Consider the following 16,527-nt stretch of genomic DNA (forward strand, 5'->3'; position numbering starts at 1 on the left):
AGTTTTAATTGATATGCAACAAAGTAGACTTTACTAATTAAAATCAAGATGCTGAGCTTTGCTACATGGACCTTTACATGGAAAAGTAGGTTTTACACATTTCCTTTATTGTTCAGTGTGGCAATTGCATCCTTACAGGGTTGTAGGTTGGTGGCTTACAGTTCAAAAAAAAAGAGAGCTGCCACCAGCCCCGAAGACAGACAGTGGGCTTTCGTCCCTCCGACACCCCCAGAATACTAATGAGGAAAGTCAGACCCTGGAGGTCAGGGAGCGAGTCAATCATTCTAGCGATCGTCTCAGTGTGGAGGATCAAATTAGCCTGAAAAATTCAGCTGCTGGGAGGAGAGGGCGAGCAGCTGTCAGGGGCAGCGCCGAGATGCACTAATGAACCAGATGAATAGTGCAAAAGCTTGAAAATAAAAACAGGACAGTTGACATTTTTCATCTGTCAAAGCAGGAGATGCATGAAAATATACTATTCCTGTTTAACTCCTTAGGGGACATTCAGATTTTTTTTTTTAACACTCTGCAGTATTGAGACAAAAAGTAATATAATGAACTCCTAGCATGTGATAGAGAATGAATGTACATTTACGTAACGTCTTACAAAGGTGGGGGAGATGATAGTTTATATCAATGGTGTATTTTTGAGGTGGCATATTTAACATTTGCATTTTAAACGTAAACATTGTTTATGATGGTGGGTCCTCAGTTAAAAATTCCCACTCAGTGTTGTGTGTTTAGGGCATTCTAATCGTTATTTAATTTGTGTGGTCATGTGGAACTGTTCCCAGGGTTGTTCTGTGTGGGTATGTGTCGGTTATATATAGTGTGAGCTAGGTAAAACTGTATGTAAAACTGCCTTCCAAGTGGGATTTCCAATCCTGTTCCCTCCTCACTGAGGCTCTGAAGGAGTTAATACCCTGTCTGGAGTACAGAAGACAGATGAGAGCCATTTTCAGCTTGTCCTGTCCCCACTGACGCTCACTGAGTAGCACAGCATGGACCAGCGTGTTCCACACACACTCTGCCTGTCTGGGAAATGTACACATTGTCCTTCCAAAATCAAACTTATTAGCACATGTAGAAAAGGGTGACTGACTTTGGGGCAGCTTGGCACTCCATGTTGTATTCTTGCGGCTGCGGCTCAGAGATTTAGAAGGTTTTGAACAGGATGCGAACATTTTAAATTGAATTTTTAGTTCGTAACCTTGCTTACCAAGTAGTTGCTTGCACTTTTAAATGTCAAGTTAGAACCTTGTCTTAAAATACATTTAAATTCAGTAATGTCTCTTTTAAAGTGGTTTATCCTCTAAGTCATGTTTTTCTGCATGAAAATCACCTTTGGATAGCTGGGCTTGCATCTTGGAGACATGGATATTCTTTTAAACACATCGAATGTTTCTAAGACATTATCAGAATAAACTTATGATTTAAACTATTTCAGGATCAGTTACAATATTAAAAAAAGGTATCTTCTCTTATAAGATGACCTTTTTTCCTAAACAATATACTGTGCCTGAAAAAATGGTGTGCATTCTATTCCCTAAGTCCTTGTTAAATTTAATTCAATTTTCATGTCAGCTTTTTTGTTATATTGGACCATTACATTGTTGAGCCATACCATATGATATCTGTTTTGTCATGAAATATGCTAGTTGTTTTTATGGCTATGCACATACACACAAATATCTTGCACTTCTTAATATTGTTTTATGTTGTATGAGATGGCCATTTCTCTTTAGGAATTTTAAATGTTTCAGAAATAAAACTAAGGATTTTATCATTTACTAATACTCAGAAAATGACAATCATAAATCAAAATGCTCATATAATTTTCTTAAAAGTATTCATAATTATTTTCTACCCCGGTGTCCTGTACCTGATGAAGTCACCTTTAAAGTTGCTCTGTGCATACATCAGTTTCACTGGGAGTGTTTTACAGATGGCCGCCTTGCAGAGCCCTTTCTACGGTGACAAAATGAATTTATACTCTCTGTGTAAGAAGATAGAGCAGTGTGACTACCCGCCTCTCCCGTCAGATCACTACTCAGAGGAGGTAAGTGATCCTCAGCCCCTGCCTTTGCTCATTTTGTTAACTAAGCAATCTTACTTTATTCAGAATACAGATGGGTAGTACAGGTGGTGGAAAGAACACTTTCCATTGTTTTCATTGCTCGGAGACTTGCAGTTTAATTGATAAAACAACTCTGTGGAGTCACAGTGAGGAGCAGAACACAACACAGCATGTGCAAGAACCATAGATAACGTTTCTCCTGTGGGGTGAACCCATTGAAAGGAGGAAGGAGTGTTCTGACTCAGCACCTTGTGGCAGGCTGAGTCCTCCCTCAGTCCTGAGCCCTCAGATAACAATGAAAACTTACTTAGGTAGAACTTCCCTCCTCATGTTTTCCCAAATCAGAGCTATGTACCTCTCAGCCACCTGTCTCTGAACTTTCTTCTGTCTTACTTTTTCTCCTTGGGCAATACCCTTCCTATCACCTCATCACTGCTTCAGCCAGATTCCTCTGAGGTAGGGTTTTAAGGTACCACGGTAGATGTGTTTATAAAATACATTGGGTAAGAATGACAATTTTCAAAGACTTTGAGATCTGAATTCTTGCTTGCCTTGCAAATGCACTGGAATGAGTTGTTTTGGGCATTTACCCAACATCCAGTTTTTCATTAAACAGTATCTCCCATTTTTATCCTAATACATCATGATTATTTGAGGGGAGTAAACAATAGCAGTGTCTCAAGTCAACTAAGATGAGCTCGAAAGCTCACAAGGCTCTTTGGGGACTTCTCATCTGGGATCTGCCCAAGGACGCAGTAAAGCCTTAGACATCTCGTCTCATGAGCAACAGCTATTTTGCCCCAGGAAAATGGAAAGGAACAAAAGAAAAATATAGGATAATTACAGTGCTCACTATTAAGTAATCTTGTCATACCTTCTATGGTGAAATGAATAGCATCTGGTCATCTGAAGATTTTTTTTTTTTTAGTTATATGTAGACCATGTGTGTTCCTAGAATATAATCAGTACACATTCCATCTCATAGTTTTGATACTGATAATGAGTGATGCCTACATCTTTGCTTCGTGGCGTTGTATTTAGATAATGAGAACATACTCTTAGGAAGCAATGATGACCATGCTCTTCTGTTAGCCATTTTTAATTACTATTTTGGGTATAGAATATAAATATGGCATTTCACAAAACCAACTTCAGAACTGTAGGCCCAGAAATACAGTAGAGTGAGAACAATAATGCAAAACGATAGCAAGAATGTCAGGGGCCTTTCTTTGTTGTGTCATTCATGCTGTCTTCTTTTTTTCCGTGAAGCCCATGAATATTTCACATATCTGCATCCTCATCCCCTATTCTTCTTGACTAATTTTCAGACTGTCTGAATTTGCATTTCACATGGTAGCTGATTAGGAGATGCCGAGCGCAGCAGCGAAGCCTCAGCAGGCGGTTACCATGGTGACCTTCAGCAGGATTTTAATGATGATACCACTAGTGGTTCGTTGAAGTCGGCCTGCCTGCAGGGCTACTTCACTGCCGCTAAGTGTGAAGTCGGGTATGCGGCTTCTCAGCCAAGGGGCAAATATCAAAGTCTGGCCCAGATAGAAGGTCTTCAAGTTGGGAAAGGAAAATAGATTCCACTTTTTACTTCACTCTGTATGGTTACCAGTTCCAAAAAAGAGCTATAAAGGAAAACGTTATGTGGCGCATCTTCGAAAAGAGAGAGTACAGTTGCTGGTATTGGTAAAGTCCTTTGTCGTGCCCTGATTAAACAGGAGGCTGTAATGCCTTGGTAAACATGGAAAATAATTCTTAAGAAACAAATCTGAAAAGCATGCCGTCTATGTAGCAAATATTGCTTTATTCTGATTTAAAATGCAGAGTTCCTCAAGACTTTGAAATGCTGGTGGTGTTAATATTTTCCTTGCTTAATTAGGAACTCAACTTGTTTATAAACAAATTATTTCAAATTTGTGGTAGCAATAGAATTCCAAACAGATTTAGTGCCACCCTAGTGATATTAGTCATATCCACAGTGTTTATTATGAAAGCTCTTTAATAGTTTAAAAATCCACATTGGTCCCTTTTGCTGCTAACTGAATACCAATGAGAAGGTAAGCACCAACTTTAACCCTGAACTTGTACTACATCACTGTGTCTTCTAATAGTTAAAATAGTAGGTTTCTGTAAGTGAAAAGTAAAAAATAACTGAAGTATGTTGAGAGCTTCCTAAATTTACTTAGGCACTGATACATTTTTTTTTTTAAGTTTCCTGCCCACAGGAGATTTTAAAAAAGGACACTTCATAGTACATTATTTGCCAGCCTGCCTCTGTAAGGAAAATAATAAGACTTCTAAATATAGTCATCCCATTTCAATTTAAAAGAACTCAAGAGCTTAAAAAAAGGGGGGGGGATTTTCCCACATGCTAATATACTATAAGAAAAATACAATTTAACATTAAAAGCTAAAGCAAACTAAAGCAATATGATTTGGAAACTTAAGTATGTACACCAAATCTTTCCTTTTGAAGTATAATGTTTATAGACATGTAATATAGATTCTAGATTGAAATATTTCAGCTGTAAATGGAGACTCAGAAAATGTGTATCACAGCCTTTGTTTTGTGTCTAGTTGATATTCCTTTATTCCTTTTCTTTCCCTGTAACAACCTCAACTGTGTGTGAATAGAGAATTACCATACTTAAAAATTGGCATTGAAAACAGTTACCTTCCCTTAGATAGCTCTCTGTTTACATTGTCTAATGGGTGATGACAAAGCAAGCACTTCTTGGGGATTTGTTATTTGCTAGGAATCATAAGCCAAGTGCCTGTTCTGTCTGCCTGCACTTAAACATAATGGTCATGGACACGTCTTTCCTCTCACTGCCATTGTGAGTCCCACTAAAGGCCCCTGAATTTTCATGTTTTCAAAGATACTGTTTCCTCTTTTCCAGCTGGCATCCTTCTATCTTGTTTTCCATGACTCTTCTCTCCCCACACCTTCCCTTGGCAGTCATATCTCATGGTAGCTGCTCCTTGGTATATGCACCTTCCCCTGTACAGTGCCAAGCATCTACAGCAACTCTGCTCTTCTCTACATTGCAAGGGCCTGGTGGATTTTAAAACTTGGGTGATGGACTGATTGAGGAAGTAAAGGAGTTGATATTAAAAAGAAGAAATTTACAAAACAAAATGAATGGCCTAGTCAATGATGATTGAATCACAGACTTCTCAAAGGAATTGTGCAGTGAGGCACAAGATCACCCAGAGGCGTACCAGGAGATCCTATAGCTCTCTGTCACTGAAACTCTTCCCTGGGTAGGTTTTCTTCTCATTCTTGTGCGCAAGCATCATCAACTGTGAAAAATCTGGGGCATTTACTAGGAAATGACAAGTATTTGGTCCTTGCTTTTAATTTCTTGAAGAGACACTGGGATGATCATCAGAATTTTACATTTGTTCTGTCAATCATCCCTTTAGACTCCAACAGAAGAAGAAAAAATTGCTTGAATATCCAGATAGGAAAGAGAGTTCTGAAAAGTTGAATGAAGGGCTTCCAGATGAAATGAGGATGGGGTAGTCTTTGTTCCAGAAAATAGCAAAGCAATAATAGATTGAAGACTTGATAGCGTGCTTTAAGTAGAAAAAAAAAAAATTGAGCTCCTATAAAACCTTGGAAAGATGTGACCTGTGTTATTAGAACAGCAGATCTGAATTGATTGCTGTGGCAAATGTTATTTTAGTCCTTTTGTTTGATGGTAACACGAGGCTCTGAACTTAGGGCCTACTAGGCAAGCACTCTATTGAGATAAAGAATCTCACTAAGTTGTGTAGGCTGAGTTTAAAATCACAGTGGAGCCCTAACTGCCTTTGACCTAGTGATTCTCCTAACTTGAACCCTCAAGTAGCTGAGACCATAGGCCTGTGCTACCAGCCCCAACTCGGTAATTTTAAATTTATCATATATAAATAAGATAGAGAATGTCTTTTCTAGTTCCATTTTAGAAAGCTCACTAGCTTCTTAAGTCTTGTTATTGCTTTTTATAACTGAAGAAGCCAAATTATAGTATCCCTGATTTATGTTAAGTGTTCCTCAGTTTTATAGTTCTCTGATCTTTAGATCAGTTTGTTGTTTTTAAAAGCAATTTATTGGAACCATGTGTCATAAGATTATCCTTTGAGGTGTGGACCTGAGGATTGTGTCCACTCAGAATTGGTAGGAAAGGGGCTAGAAGCTCTTACCTCAGCTGCGGACTGCTTTGCTTTCACCCTGTTCTGTTATTTTCGTCATCTTAGGACACTGTGCCCTCCTTTTCATTGTTTCTTTTATGGCAAGTTAGAAAAGTGATGGTGGGAGAGCAGGATTGTGTTTGCTTGCAGTTTCTTGCCTTTCTGGTCTTCCTGGGTTGGCACATCACACACACAAAATAGAACTGGCAACAGAAAAACTTTCATTCTTGGGACACGTGTGTGAGCAAGCTTGCACACATGAACACACGTAATAGTAATCATTTTTCAGAGTATTTACAAGGATTATAGAGAGAGTCCATAGTTTTTCCATGATACATAATCAACTAGAAATTTTTTAATTCAATAAACTTGATCTCATGAATTTTATAGGTTATTGGAGAACATGATGTGTTTATGTGGCTTTGATAAAACTAATACTGCATTTTCAACTTACAGAATCACCCTCTTACCAATATTTTGTTAAGGAAACGAAAGCACAAGCTTTGTTCCAGTTTACATGAGAGCAGTAGTGGACTTGAGTTGGGCACGCAATCACCCTGCTGGTGGTGCATCGAGCTCACACCCTAGAAACACTGCTCAGCTGCTGTAGATTTTTCAGTCTTAAACTCGTTCACTTCCCACCCTCTCCAAAATTCCTTGACTTCACCAGGTTAGAGAGCGCTCATGTCCATCTGGCTTGTGATCATGCAGGGACCATGCAACACAGGATGAAGGAATACAGATACTTTGTGGAAAGTAGCAATTATTTGAGTATATAAATGTGCATCCACCCCAGTGATCAGATGTGCTGCTTTCTCTATGATACATTGTCTGCTTTCCAAATGTTCACAAAGGACAAGAAGATGTAATTTTTAAGTGAACATTTGCAAAGAATTCTTAGTTTTAAAGACTTGATGAAAGTGTCAGGTAGGCTGTACCTAGACTTTTTGAAGTTAATGGAAGTTCATAAATAATATCAAACATTTAATTATCTTTAGTTTCTAATCGAATTTTATTTAGGAATTCCTTTGGGTCATCACTGAAAATTAACCAGAGTCATGTAAATTGGCACTGGGAAGTTTTTCCTAACACATCCTTACAGTGATGCCGAAATGAACGGCGTTATAATATGTGGCATACACACTGGTTTAAAGGAGCATTGTTCAAGGGTTTGTACCATCTTTAGAATTAGCCAGTCATATATTCCAAGTGAGATTTAAAAAAATTTACTGTAGAATATATAAATATTGAACGTGAATGTCACATTGTGCACTGATCTCAGAGACTGGGAGCATTTGATTTTCTTTCTTAAAAATTGTTTTAATAAGTTTCATATTCTCATCCCTGTACTATTTACTAACCCTTACTATCACTAAGGGTTGCTGTGTAAGAGTAGATCTTTAAGTGTTGACTCCATTTTTGTTCAAATATATAGGTATATTTAAGCAGGCCCTTTTTGTTCACCTATGCTAGAGTTGACACTGAAGAATTGTTCCTTGGAGACACGGATCCAAAATGGTGCCCTATATTTCACCTATCCTGTGGGATCCTATAAAACCATGTAAATTTCTGTAAGATTAAGTTCTTAAAGGCCTTGAATGATCTCTGATTTTGAAATATAGACATTACATCTGTGTAAGATGGCTTTCTTTTTTTCCTCTACCCCTAAATCAATCATTAGTGACACGTTGGTGTCCATGCTGGATATGTGTAATCATTTTGTATAAGTATCTAAAACTCCAAATATAGTGGCTTTAATGTATTAGGACCAACATTGGGGTGCTAAAATGTGTCCTTGGATAGATGGAAATTGGGCATATCTGGGAGGCTGATACAGCATAATTGGTCTCAAAGGGATTAAGATAGGGCTGATAAAGAAACAGTACCAATAGAATTAGTCTTTATTATCCTATTGAGAATAGTGGTGGTGACCTAAAGCTATAATGCACAAAGAGCCTGCCTGTTATTACCCCTGCGTGGCTGAACTTGAACTGTAATTGGGTTAGCACCCTGAGAACAATGACTCTTGACACTCTCTTTAATATTGCTGTTTTTAGGCTGCATGCTTTGATATTTCTTTGGAAATACATAGATCAAAATATATTAATGGTTTATCTACTGAATTTGAAAACTAAATTACCTTTATAACTCTTTAGAAATATTATATCAAATCACTTTATTAGCTTTTAGTCATTTAAAGTTTCTGTATAGCTTTTTAAATATCTTGGAAGCACATGAATTAAGTAGTTTTCTCTAGCTTGTAAAGGCTCTTAAGGGGACACACCTTTTTGGCATATTATATTAAAAGCAATAACATACAGCTCTTTTTAAAAAGATAGAAAGCATATGAAGTAAACTTTCTGTGAAAAAGAGTATCTTCTGGCTTACGTTAGCAGTCCTTGCTATTGCCAGTTATAATTCAGAAGCTGGTAAGTGATAACTGGATAGCTCTCCATTCAACAAACACCTAGTTTTATTAAGCAAACACATACCTAGTGGTCTTAGACTAGAGATAGCAATCCTGACTTTATTATCTTGACATTGTCCTTTAACATGTTTAAAAATGTCAGTTACTGTCATTGCAAAGTATTGGCTAGTTGTTACAGAAAATTTCAAAATAATGTGCTTTCTTCCTGATGGCTAGAGAAATATTTTTAAAAGAATAGTACTAAGGAAGCATGCCTTTAATGCCCCCCCCTCAGATGGCAGAGGTAGGAAAATTGCTGCAATCTAGTGGACAGCCAAAATCATGTAGGAAATCTTTTCTTAAAAACCATACACACATCCACAAAACTAACATCGAATGAGGTCTTGAATGCAATCATCTTATTTTGATCTTTAATGTCTGACTTTATTTAGTGTTGCTTCTTATTTTTATGAGGGCATTATATAATGCCCTTTCACTTTCACTTGAGACTTTTTTTTAGTGACTTTTTTTAGAGACTTTTTTTTTTTAGTGAGGCCCTTATATGAGGGTTTCAACCCAGTCTCCCCAGGACTGAGGATCAAAGGTCTTATGCCTCTTAGGCAAGTGTTCTCTAGCCCACTGTGTTTAAATTTATAATCTAATTAGGAGATTGGTCCAAGTTGAAATCCAAGTACTTTCTGTTTGGAGGGAGTTACTGCCAGTTTCATGGATGGGTTGTTTATAAAATAACAGTAGAATTGCAATTAAAACTTGTCATGTTAGGTCATAATAATCATCTGAACATATTTGAGTTTTTATCTTCAGGATAAAGTGCCTCTGTTTTTTTCTCATGCCTTCCTACAAAATCCTAGACAAAATGGATTGGTTTATGTTTTGATCCATATTGTCCTATGAACTGTGAATGCAGAACCATTAATGTTAGAGCCTCATTATGCTGCCTAGTTTTATATCAACTTGATAGGAGGGAACCTCAATTGAGAAAATGCCTCCATAAGATCTGGCTGTACGGCACTTTCTTAATTCGTGATTGATGGGGGAAGGCCCAGCCTATTGTGGTGAGGGCCATCCCTGAGTCCTGGCTTCTTTAAGGAAGGTTGACCAAGCCATTAAGAGTAAACCAATTGGCAGGACCCTTCTGTGGCCTCTGTTTCTCCAGGTCCCTACCCTGCTTGAGTTCCTGTCCTGGCTTTCTTCAGTGACGGACTACAATGTGGAAGTGTAAGCCACATAAACCCTTTCTTCCCCAACTTGCTTTTGGCCATAGGGTTCCTATTGCTGTGATAAAACACCACCTTGTAATCTCTGTTCTTGCTAGCAGTCTTTTGAGAAGCAATGGCCAACAGCCTGCCCTTCACTGTATGAAAAGCCATCCCACCCTTGCTCAGAGATGGTCACAGAGAAACCTGTAGACCAAGTCAGGATTTGTCTATGATAGTAACATAGTTCTGCAAAGCCTGTGCCTGAAATGAGAGCATTTCGGTTCTAATCTGCATCCTGCCTTCTAAGGCCTCTGTGATCTTGGATGGTTGAAAATGACACTGTATTGGTAATAGTCCTGTAGCATTGTTAGGAAAACTAGATATGTTAACTCATACAAAAGTGCATAGCCAAAAATGTATTTTAATAACATTCATGAGTATGTTGAGGCCTGAGGATTCCATATTTTATATATCTGATAGTGATAATTCTCTCAGTGATTCCACTGGCAAAGAAAACTTAATGACAGTTATCTTAATTGGTGGAGATTGATCATAAAAAGGGGGAGGGGAAAGCAAGCTCTTACTCTGCACTGTCTTCATCTATGGTGTCCTCTAGGCTGTCCCTGTATGGCTGTCATCTGGACAGTGTGCTGCTCAGCTGTCCCCACATGTTTCTCCTTGTTGCTAGTCCTTGCTCGCTCCTTTGGAAGCTCTGACGTCTGCAGCTGTGTTTGTGTTCTAGCCTTCCTCTAATTTTGGTTGATTCTCAGCCCTTTGTTGTTAATTGGCTACAGAGTGCCTCCTGTTCTGAAGTTCCTTCGAGACGGGTGGTTTCTGAACTAGCTTGTTCAGCGTGGCAGTGTTAAAGTAAATTGTTATTCTGCCCACTGATATTTTGGTTGAATGTGATGAGTTTTTGCAACCTATTTACCATTTCCTGTCACCTTTTCTGTTTCCTTTCTCATTCTTGTTTCTTGACAGCTTGGTGACCTTGGAGGACACGCTGTCTTTTTTAACATAAGAATCATCATCTAAGGGCTTTTCTTAAGGTCTCTGCATTGTGCAGAACTGGGTGCATTTGTCTTTAACTGGTAAAATGCCAGCCTTCATTTTAATCAACATAAGAAAATGTCATGTATTTTGCCAAATTCTTTAAGCACTTTCAATACCATTCCATGTTCTTTTGAAAGGAATGTAAGTTGATATTGTCACACCTTCTCTCAGTGGATATAACAAATTCCACATCCAACATTATGGTTTACAAAGATGGCTGATACGAAATCGTAATATTTTATTCTAATAGCATTGTTAATTGAGGAATTAGAAATGGGGCAGCATTTCTGATGGTCAGCTCTAGTTTCACTATTTAATAGGTAGAGGAATAAACTTGCCAAGAAAAGGGTACAGGGCTGCAAGGTTCCTTCAGCAAGGCTGCTTGCCCCCTTCACCACATCCAGCCTCCTCACATAAGAGAAGGCTAAAGCCAGGGAACTGTTAACAGAACCAACAAGTTCAGCCTATAGAGCATGTCAGTATCTCTGCAATGAAGGACATGAAGAAATGCAAGGATCCAGTGACTCACTAAGTGCTATGCTAACGTGCATGCCAGAAAGTTTTCAACTCCTAACGACAAATGGTACAGGGCAAAAAGACCGCGTATGAAGATACTATATGCTGTCATAAGTAGACACATAATTTGCCAAGCAAAGGTTATCGGAATTGAACAAAACCCAATATTCTAATTAATTAATCTGGAAAGGAATGTATCTTAACCAATGAAATCTCCCCCCCCTCCATATAGACAGATCTCAACTCTTAGAAGTAAGATCATTTAAATACTGCTTCACACAGTTAAGGATTGGAGTAATATTTATGCTTTGTCTTGCTGACAGTTTATATAAAATAAACTTAAGACTGCTAAAGTATATATTTGTTTATACAAAATAACTCATGATAAATGTGACAGGCATATACTCTCATCTCCATTTATGAAAACGTAAACTTGCCAAAACTAATGTACTAAATTCTAGATCAGGTACCTGTGCCCATATCTACAGTTAATTAGCAGCCCTGTAGCTAACTATTCAGAACTGCTTTGCTCAAAATTAAGAAGGCTGATTTTAAGTTTTGTTTTGTCTCTTCAGCTCCGACAGTTAGTTAATATATGCATCAACCCAGACCCGGAGAAGCGACCAGACATCGCCTACGTTTATGACGTAGCAAAGAGGATGCATGCATGTACCGCGAACAGCTAAACTGCAAAATCATGAAGAAGGCAACCAAAATAACTTAAAAAGTATTTTTGTGCAAATCATACCTCCCTGTTTTTGTCTGGGTGTTAAGATTAATATGTCAGAGTTAATGTGCTTTGAATCCTTAACCAGTTTTCATATAAGCTTCATTTTCTACCAGGCTCAATCTCCTCGAAAATCGACTTTGGCTTGCTCACGTTTCATTAAGAGTGCACGTATAACTAGAGTCTTTCATGGCTTAAGGTGTGAGCATCATTGTTGGGAGTTTTCTGCTGATAAATTGTGTTCAAAGATTGTGGCGCCAAATGGTGAAGAAACATGTTGGCACCCATCAGGAGAGATGCAGAACCTGAGGAAAGACTTGCTTTTCAGTCAATATGGACATTGCAGTGGACACAATTGTGAACTTAGGCATTTTGGGGGGTGGGTTTGAAGTATGTGCTTTAGCTCTTAGTTTGCAGACAAACTATTTGAGAAACATTTAAAATCCTTAGTTTATACATTCAAAATGCAACTATTAAATGTGAGTCAGACACTGAGTTTTGTGTTTTCATGCCTTTGAAAGTCTTTTTTGCATTTAAATGGTATAAATGAGTCCATTTTAAAAGTGGTTAAGGATTTGTTTGGCTGGTGTGATAGTCATTTTTAAAGTTGCACATTGCCCAAGGCTTTGTGTATTTTTATTGTACATTTGAACAATATTCTTGGAATAATCGTGCAGTAACTATAATTCAGTTTCTTTATAAATCTAAATACATTTAACTCATGACTGTACACTGTAATATAAACATATGTTCTTATTCATAGATTGTATTGAAGTTTTGATCAATCCCCTTCAGAATTTTTTTATTCAAGTTATTTATATTGTGTGTGCATTTTATCCATTAATGTTTCAGGTTTTCTGAGAGCATAATTCCCTTTTGAAAAGATATTTGGTATGCCAACACTTTTCTTAGATTGAAACTTTTTTTTCTTTTAACTTCTGGGCCACTCAGTGTGTGTGTGTGCGTTTATCTTGTTAGGAGGGAAGATGTGTATTACAATGTGCCTATGAATGTCGATAGTTCTGAGTCATTTGCCGACAAAGATATAATTTTAGAATATGTTTAGGACATGAAGACTGGCCCTTGCTGCAGACAGAACTGTTACGAGAGTAACATTTCAGTGGAGATGCTTTGGAGCAAACTACTGCATTTGTGCATAAACATGACAGACATGGTGAAGCTCCTTTTAGTTAAGGAAATAGAGTTGTTTAGGAAACCCTGCTGTGGAGGCATGTTTCCCTCAATCTTTTCATCTTAGACCAGTTTCCTCACAGAATCTGAGTGGTAGTTTGCTGTGTGTGCCACGCCAGAGCCTCGGGAAGGGTTAACTAACCTGCCAGTATGGCAGCCTGTGTTCAGGGAGCACATAACTTTGGCAGAGCTCCTAGTCTTGTTTTCTCACATAGTATTGTTCCTATAGTTACTTTCAAGTGAATAACGTCTGTTTTCTCATTTTAATTGGCTATGGGGGCTATCTTAAGCTGAAATTACCCTTGAATTTGACAAAGGAAACCTGAATGGTCTTTGTCATGAAGCCAGAACTGGGTTCGTCCCAGATCGTAGTGGCCTGTAGTATTTATACTGGGTTTTGATAGAAGTATCCCCAAAGTGTGAGGAGAGCTACTTCTGCTGGCCATTTGTGTTTGTCCATTGTAATGTCACAGGATTGAGTAAGATGAAATATCCCCTGCTTACAACAGTTGTTTTCTTACAGTCTTTCAAAATGCAAGGTTGTAACTTCATTGGCTCAACCCCTTGTAGTGACTTTGCTTTATAATTTGCCCGCTCCCAAAGAAAAGCAGGAGAGTCTAATGGTCAGGGATGCCCATTATAAAATTTTTTATAAGAGGAAACTTTCTTTTTTTTAATGCAAGTATTCATCTTCCACCCAAAGAAACCATTCTGTAAAACCAAGTTCAGTGGGATATTTGTAAACAGTTACAGAATTTTTAGAAGTTCTAATCTTAATCACCTATAAAAAAATACCCTTTCTGCTTATGAGTACATTTTCTATTAAGTTAAATATTGGAATTGAGTAACAAGTGAGATAAAAGGTACAGATGATTCTACACCGGATGTAAACATTGGTACTGGTTACCCAGGGGAGAGTGGGAGGTAACTTAGGTTGGTATGCTGAGGTATGGGGTGAATGAAGGGCACCCCATTTTCAGTACTCAACAATGTACAATGATTGTAAATTTAGTGAGATGCTACCGAGGCACAAGTGCTCTACTGTTCTTTAGAGTGTCCATTACAAAACACCTTTCTTGTATCCATATACTTCAGGTGTTGCCCTTAACTTTTCCTGTATTTATTATAACCGAGATGCTGTTATTCACATGAAATGTTTATTCTTTAAATTGAATGTATTGTTCATAACCCACAAATGCTCATACTCTTTGCCTCCTATTTCCATAGTACTGTAATATGAACTTCTTTTGTGAAATACTTTTTATTTTGTTATGCTTTAAATCCACATGCAAAGGGGTTCTGTTATTAGCTTTAAAAACTGTACAATATCATAATATAAATATATAAAAATAAAAGATGAATACTGTAAATCTGAGTATCTATTCCCTCTCCCTCTTGCCTCCCCAGGGGGGCAAAGCAGGCAAAGCTGAAAGCTGGAGTCCCACCAAGCTCCTTCATACCAATCCTCACAGACCAGCAGCCCTTTAGATTAGTAGCCTAAAACTTGCACAATAGGCTGGCTTTGGAAAACAGTCCCACATGATCTCGCAGAAACCCAGGTGTCATCATAACAATGTGGTTACTCTAGCAGAATAAAGGCCTCCATCCTCAACTTCCCATGTGAAACCCCCCAACACACACACTCTGCTCTGTTGGCTCTGTGGGCAGCTACTAGGTAAACCCCACAGGAACTACCATGTCTGCCTTTGCCTTTACTCCACCATGCTCCCCCCACCCCCATGACAATAATGTACTAAACCCCTGCACCTGCAGGCCAGCCTCCATTAAATGATTTCCTTTGAAAGAGTTGCCATGGTCATGATGGAAACCCTAAGTAAGACAGAAGTTGGTACAAGGGACTGAACTGTTGCCATGATAGGCCAGACTATACTTTTGTTTGGAGGAAGGTGGACTTCGGGATTTTGGATTAGAAAAGCAGTGGAATGCTTTAAGTAGGGCATAATGGGTCATTCAAGTAGGGACTTTGAAGACATTGGTACTGAGAGTGATTTGAACTGTGGTGGCCCAGCTCAGGAGGTTTCAGAGAGGAGTGTTAGTATGTGGCCTAGAGACCATTCTTGGGATATTTTGGGGAAGAATGTGGAATGCTGTCGGGCTGTGGTGGCCCACGCCTTTAATCCCAGCACTTGGGAGGCAGAGGCCGGCGGATCTCTGTGAGTTCCAGACCAGCCTGGTCTACAAGAGCTAGTTCCAGGACAGCCTCAAAAAAAAAAAAAAAAAGAATGTGAAATGTGGCTGCTTTCTCCCCTTGTCCAAAAAATCCGTCTGTTGCTAAATTGAAGAGTTGTTGACCAATAGCTTTAGCAGAGGAGAATTCCAGGCACAGTATTAACTGTGCTGTTTGGTTATTAATGGCCAATCTTATGCAGGTCTATCATGAAAAGGAGAAAGCTGAGCAAGGAAAATACAAAATGTACTGTTTGAGGAAAAATGGAGTACCAAGAAGGGTATTGCAGTCCAGTTCAGTACTCAAAGAGATAAAAAGTCTAAAGAGAAACCTGATGCTAAATGGGTAAAAGGTGGCAAGACCCTACCCACTAAGCTTCCAACTTGTGAAGATGAATTAACAGAAAAGTCTAGCGCCAGGTATACTGGTGCACACCTTTAATACCAGCATTTGAAGGAGGTAGATGCATGTGATCTCTGAGTCCAAAACCAGCTTGGTCTACAGATTGAGTGCCAGGACAACTGAGCTTAGGCAGTAAAGGAAATCATCAATAACAAAAAGTTTGTGAAAATGTATTTGAACTCGGGTGGGGGGAGCATGTTCCAGCACCACAAAGCAGCAGAATTTAGTAACTTCAGCCACATGGTCTGGCTTTAGAGTCAAGGATACAAAAAAGGGATTATAGTGGTCAGGGACATCCCTACCTGGAAGGGCCATTTTGTGAAGTTCTGAAGGTGAAGCCTGGATTGTCTTGGAGACCCCAAGATGTTAGAGATGCCAGAGTCATGAGATACCTGCTAAGGAAAGCTTCTAACAGAGTGGAACTAGGCCAAGAAAAAGAAGTGTGTTGCAATCAACAAAGCTGAAGAGAGTTGGGGATCTGAAGAACACTTTGACATCAGATATGGAGACACAGAGTTTGGAGCTTGTCCATCTGGTTTTTGGTCTTGCTTTGCTCCAGTA

At 38.6% G+C, this 16,527-nt stretch overlaps 1 protein-coding gene across 3 annotated transcripts in view; it reads left to right on the plus strand.

Moving 5' to 3' along the window:
* Positions 1–14,746, plus strand: part of Nek7 (NIMA related kinase 7) — a 136,664-nt gene extending 121,918 nt beyond the window's left edge. For 2 of the 3 annotated variants that reach the window (XM_027417457.2, XM_035445678.1), the window contains exons 9-10: positions 1,892–2,059; positions 12,034–14,746. In XM_027417457.2, coding sequence (XP_027273258.1) covers positions 1,892–2,059; positions 12,034–12,144 — 279 coding nt within the window. In that variant the 3' untranslated portion in view covers positions 12,145–14,746. The remainder of the gene's footprint in view (positions 1–1,891; positions 2,060–12,033) is intronic. The other variant, XM_027417458.2, reaches the window with a different exon arrangement.
* Positions 14,747–16,527: the final 1,781 nt, after the last annotated feature.

The sequence above is a fragment of the Cricetulus griseus genome, chromosome 5 (assembly GCF_003668045.3).
Source record: "Cricetulus griseus strain 17A/GY chromosome 5, alternate assembly CriGri-PICRH-1.0, whole genome shotgun sequence".
Taxonomy (NCBI): domain Eukaryota; kingdom Metazoa; phylum Chordata; class Mammalia; order Rodentia; family Cricetidae; genus Cricetulus; species Cricetulus griseus.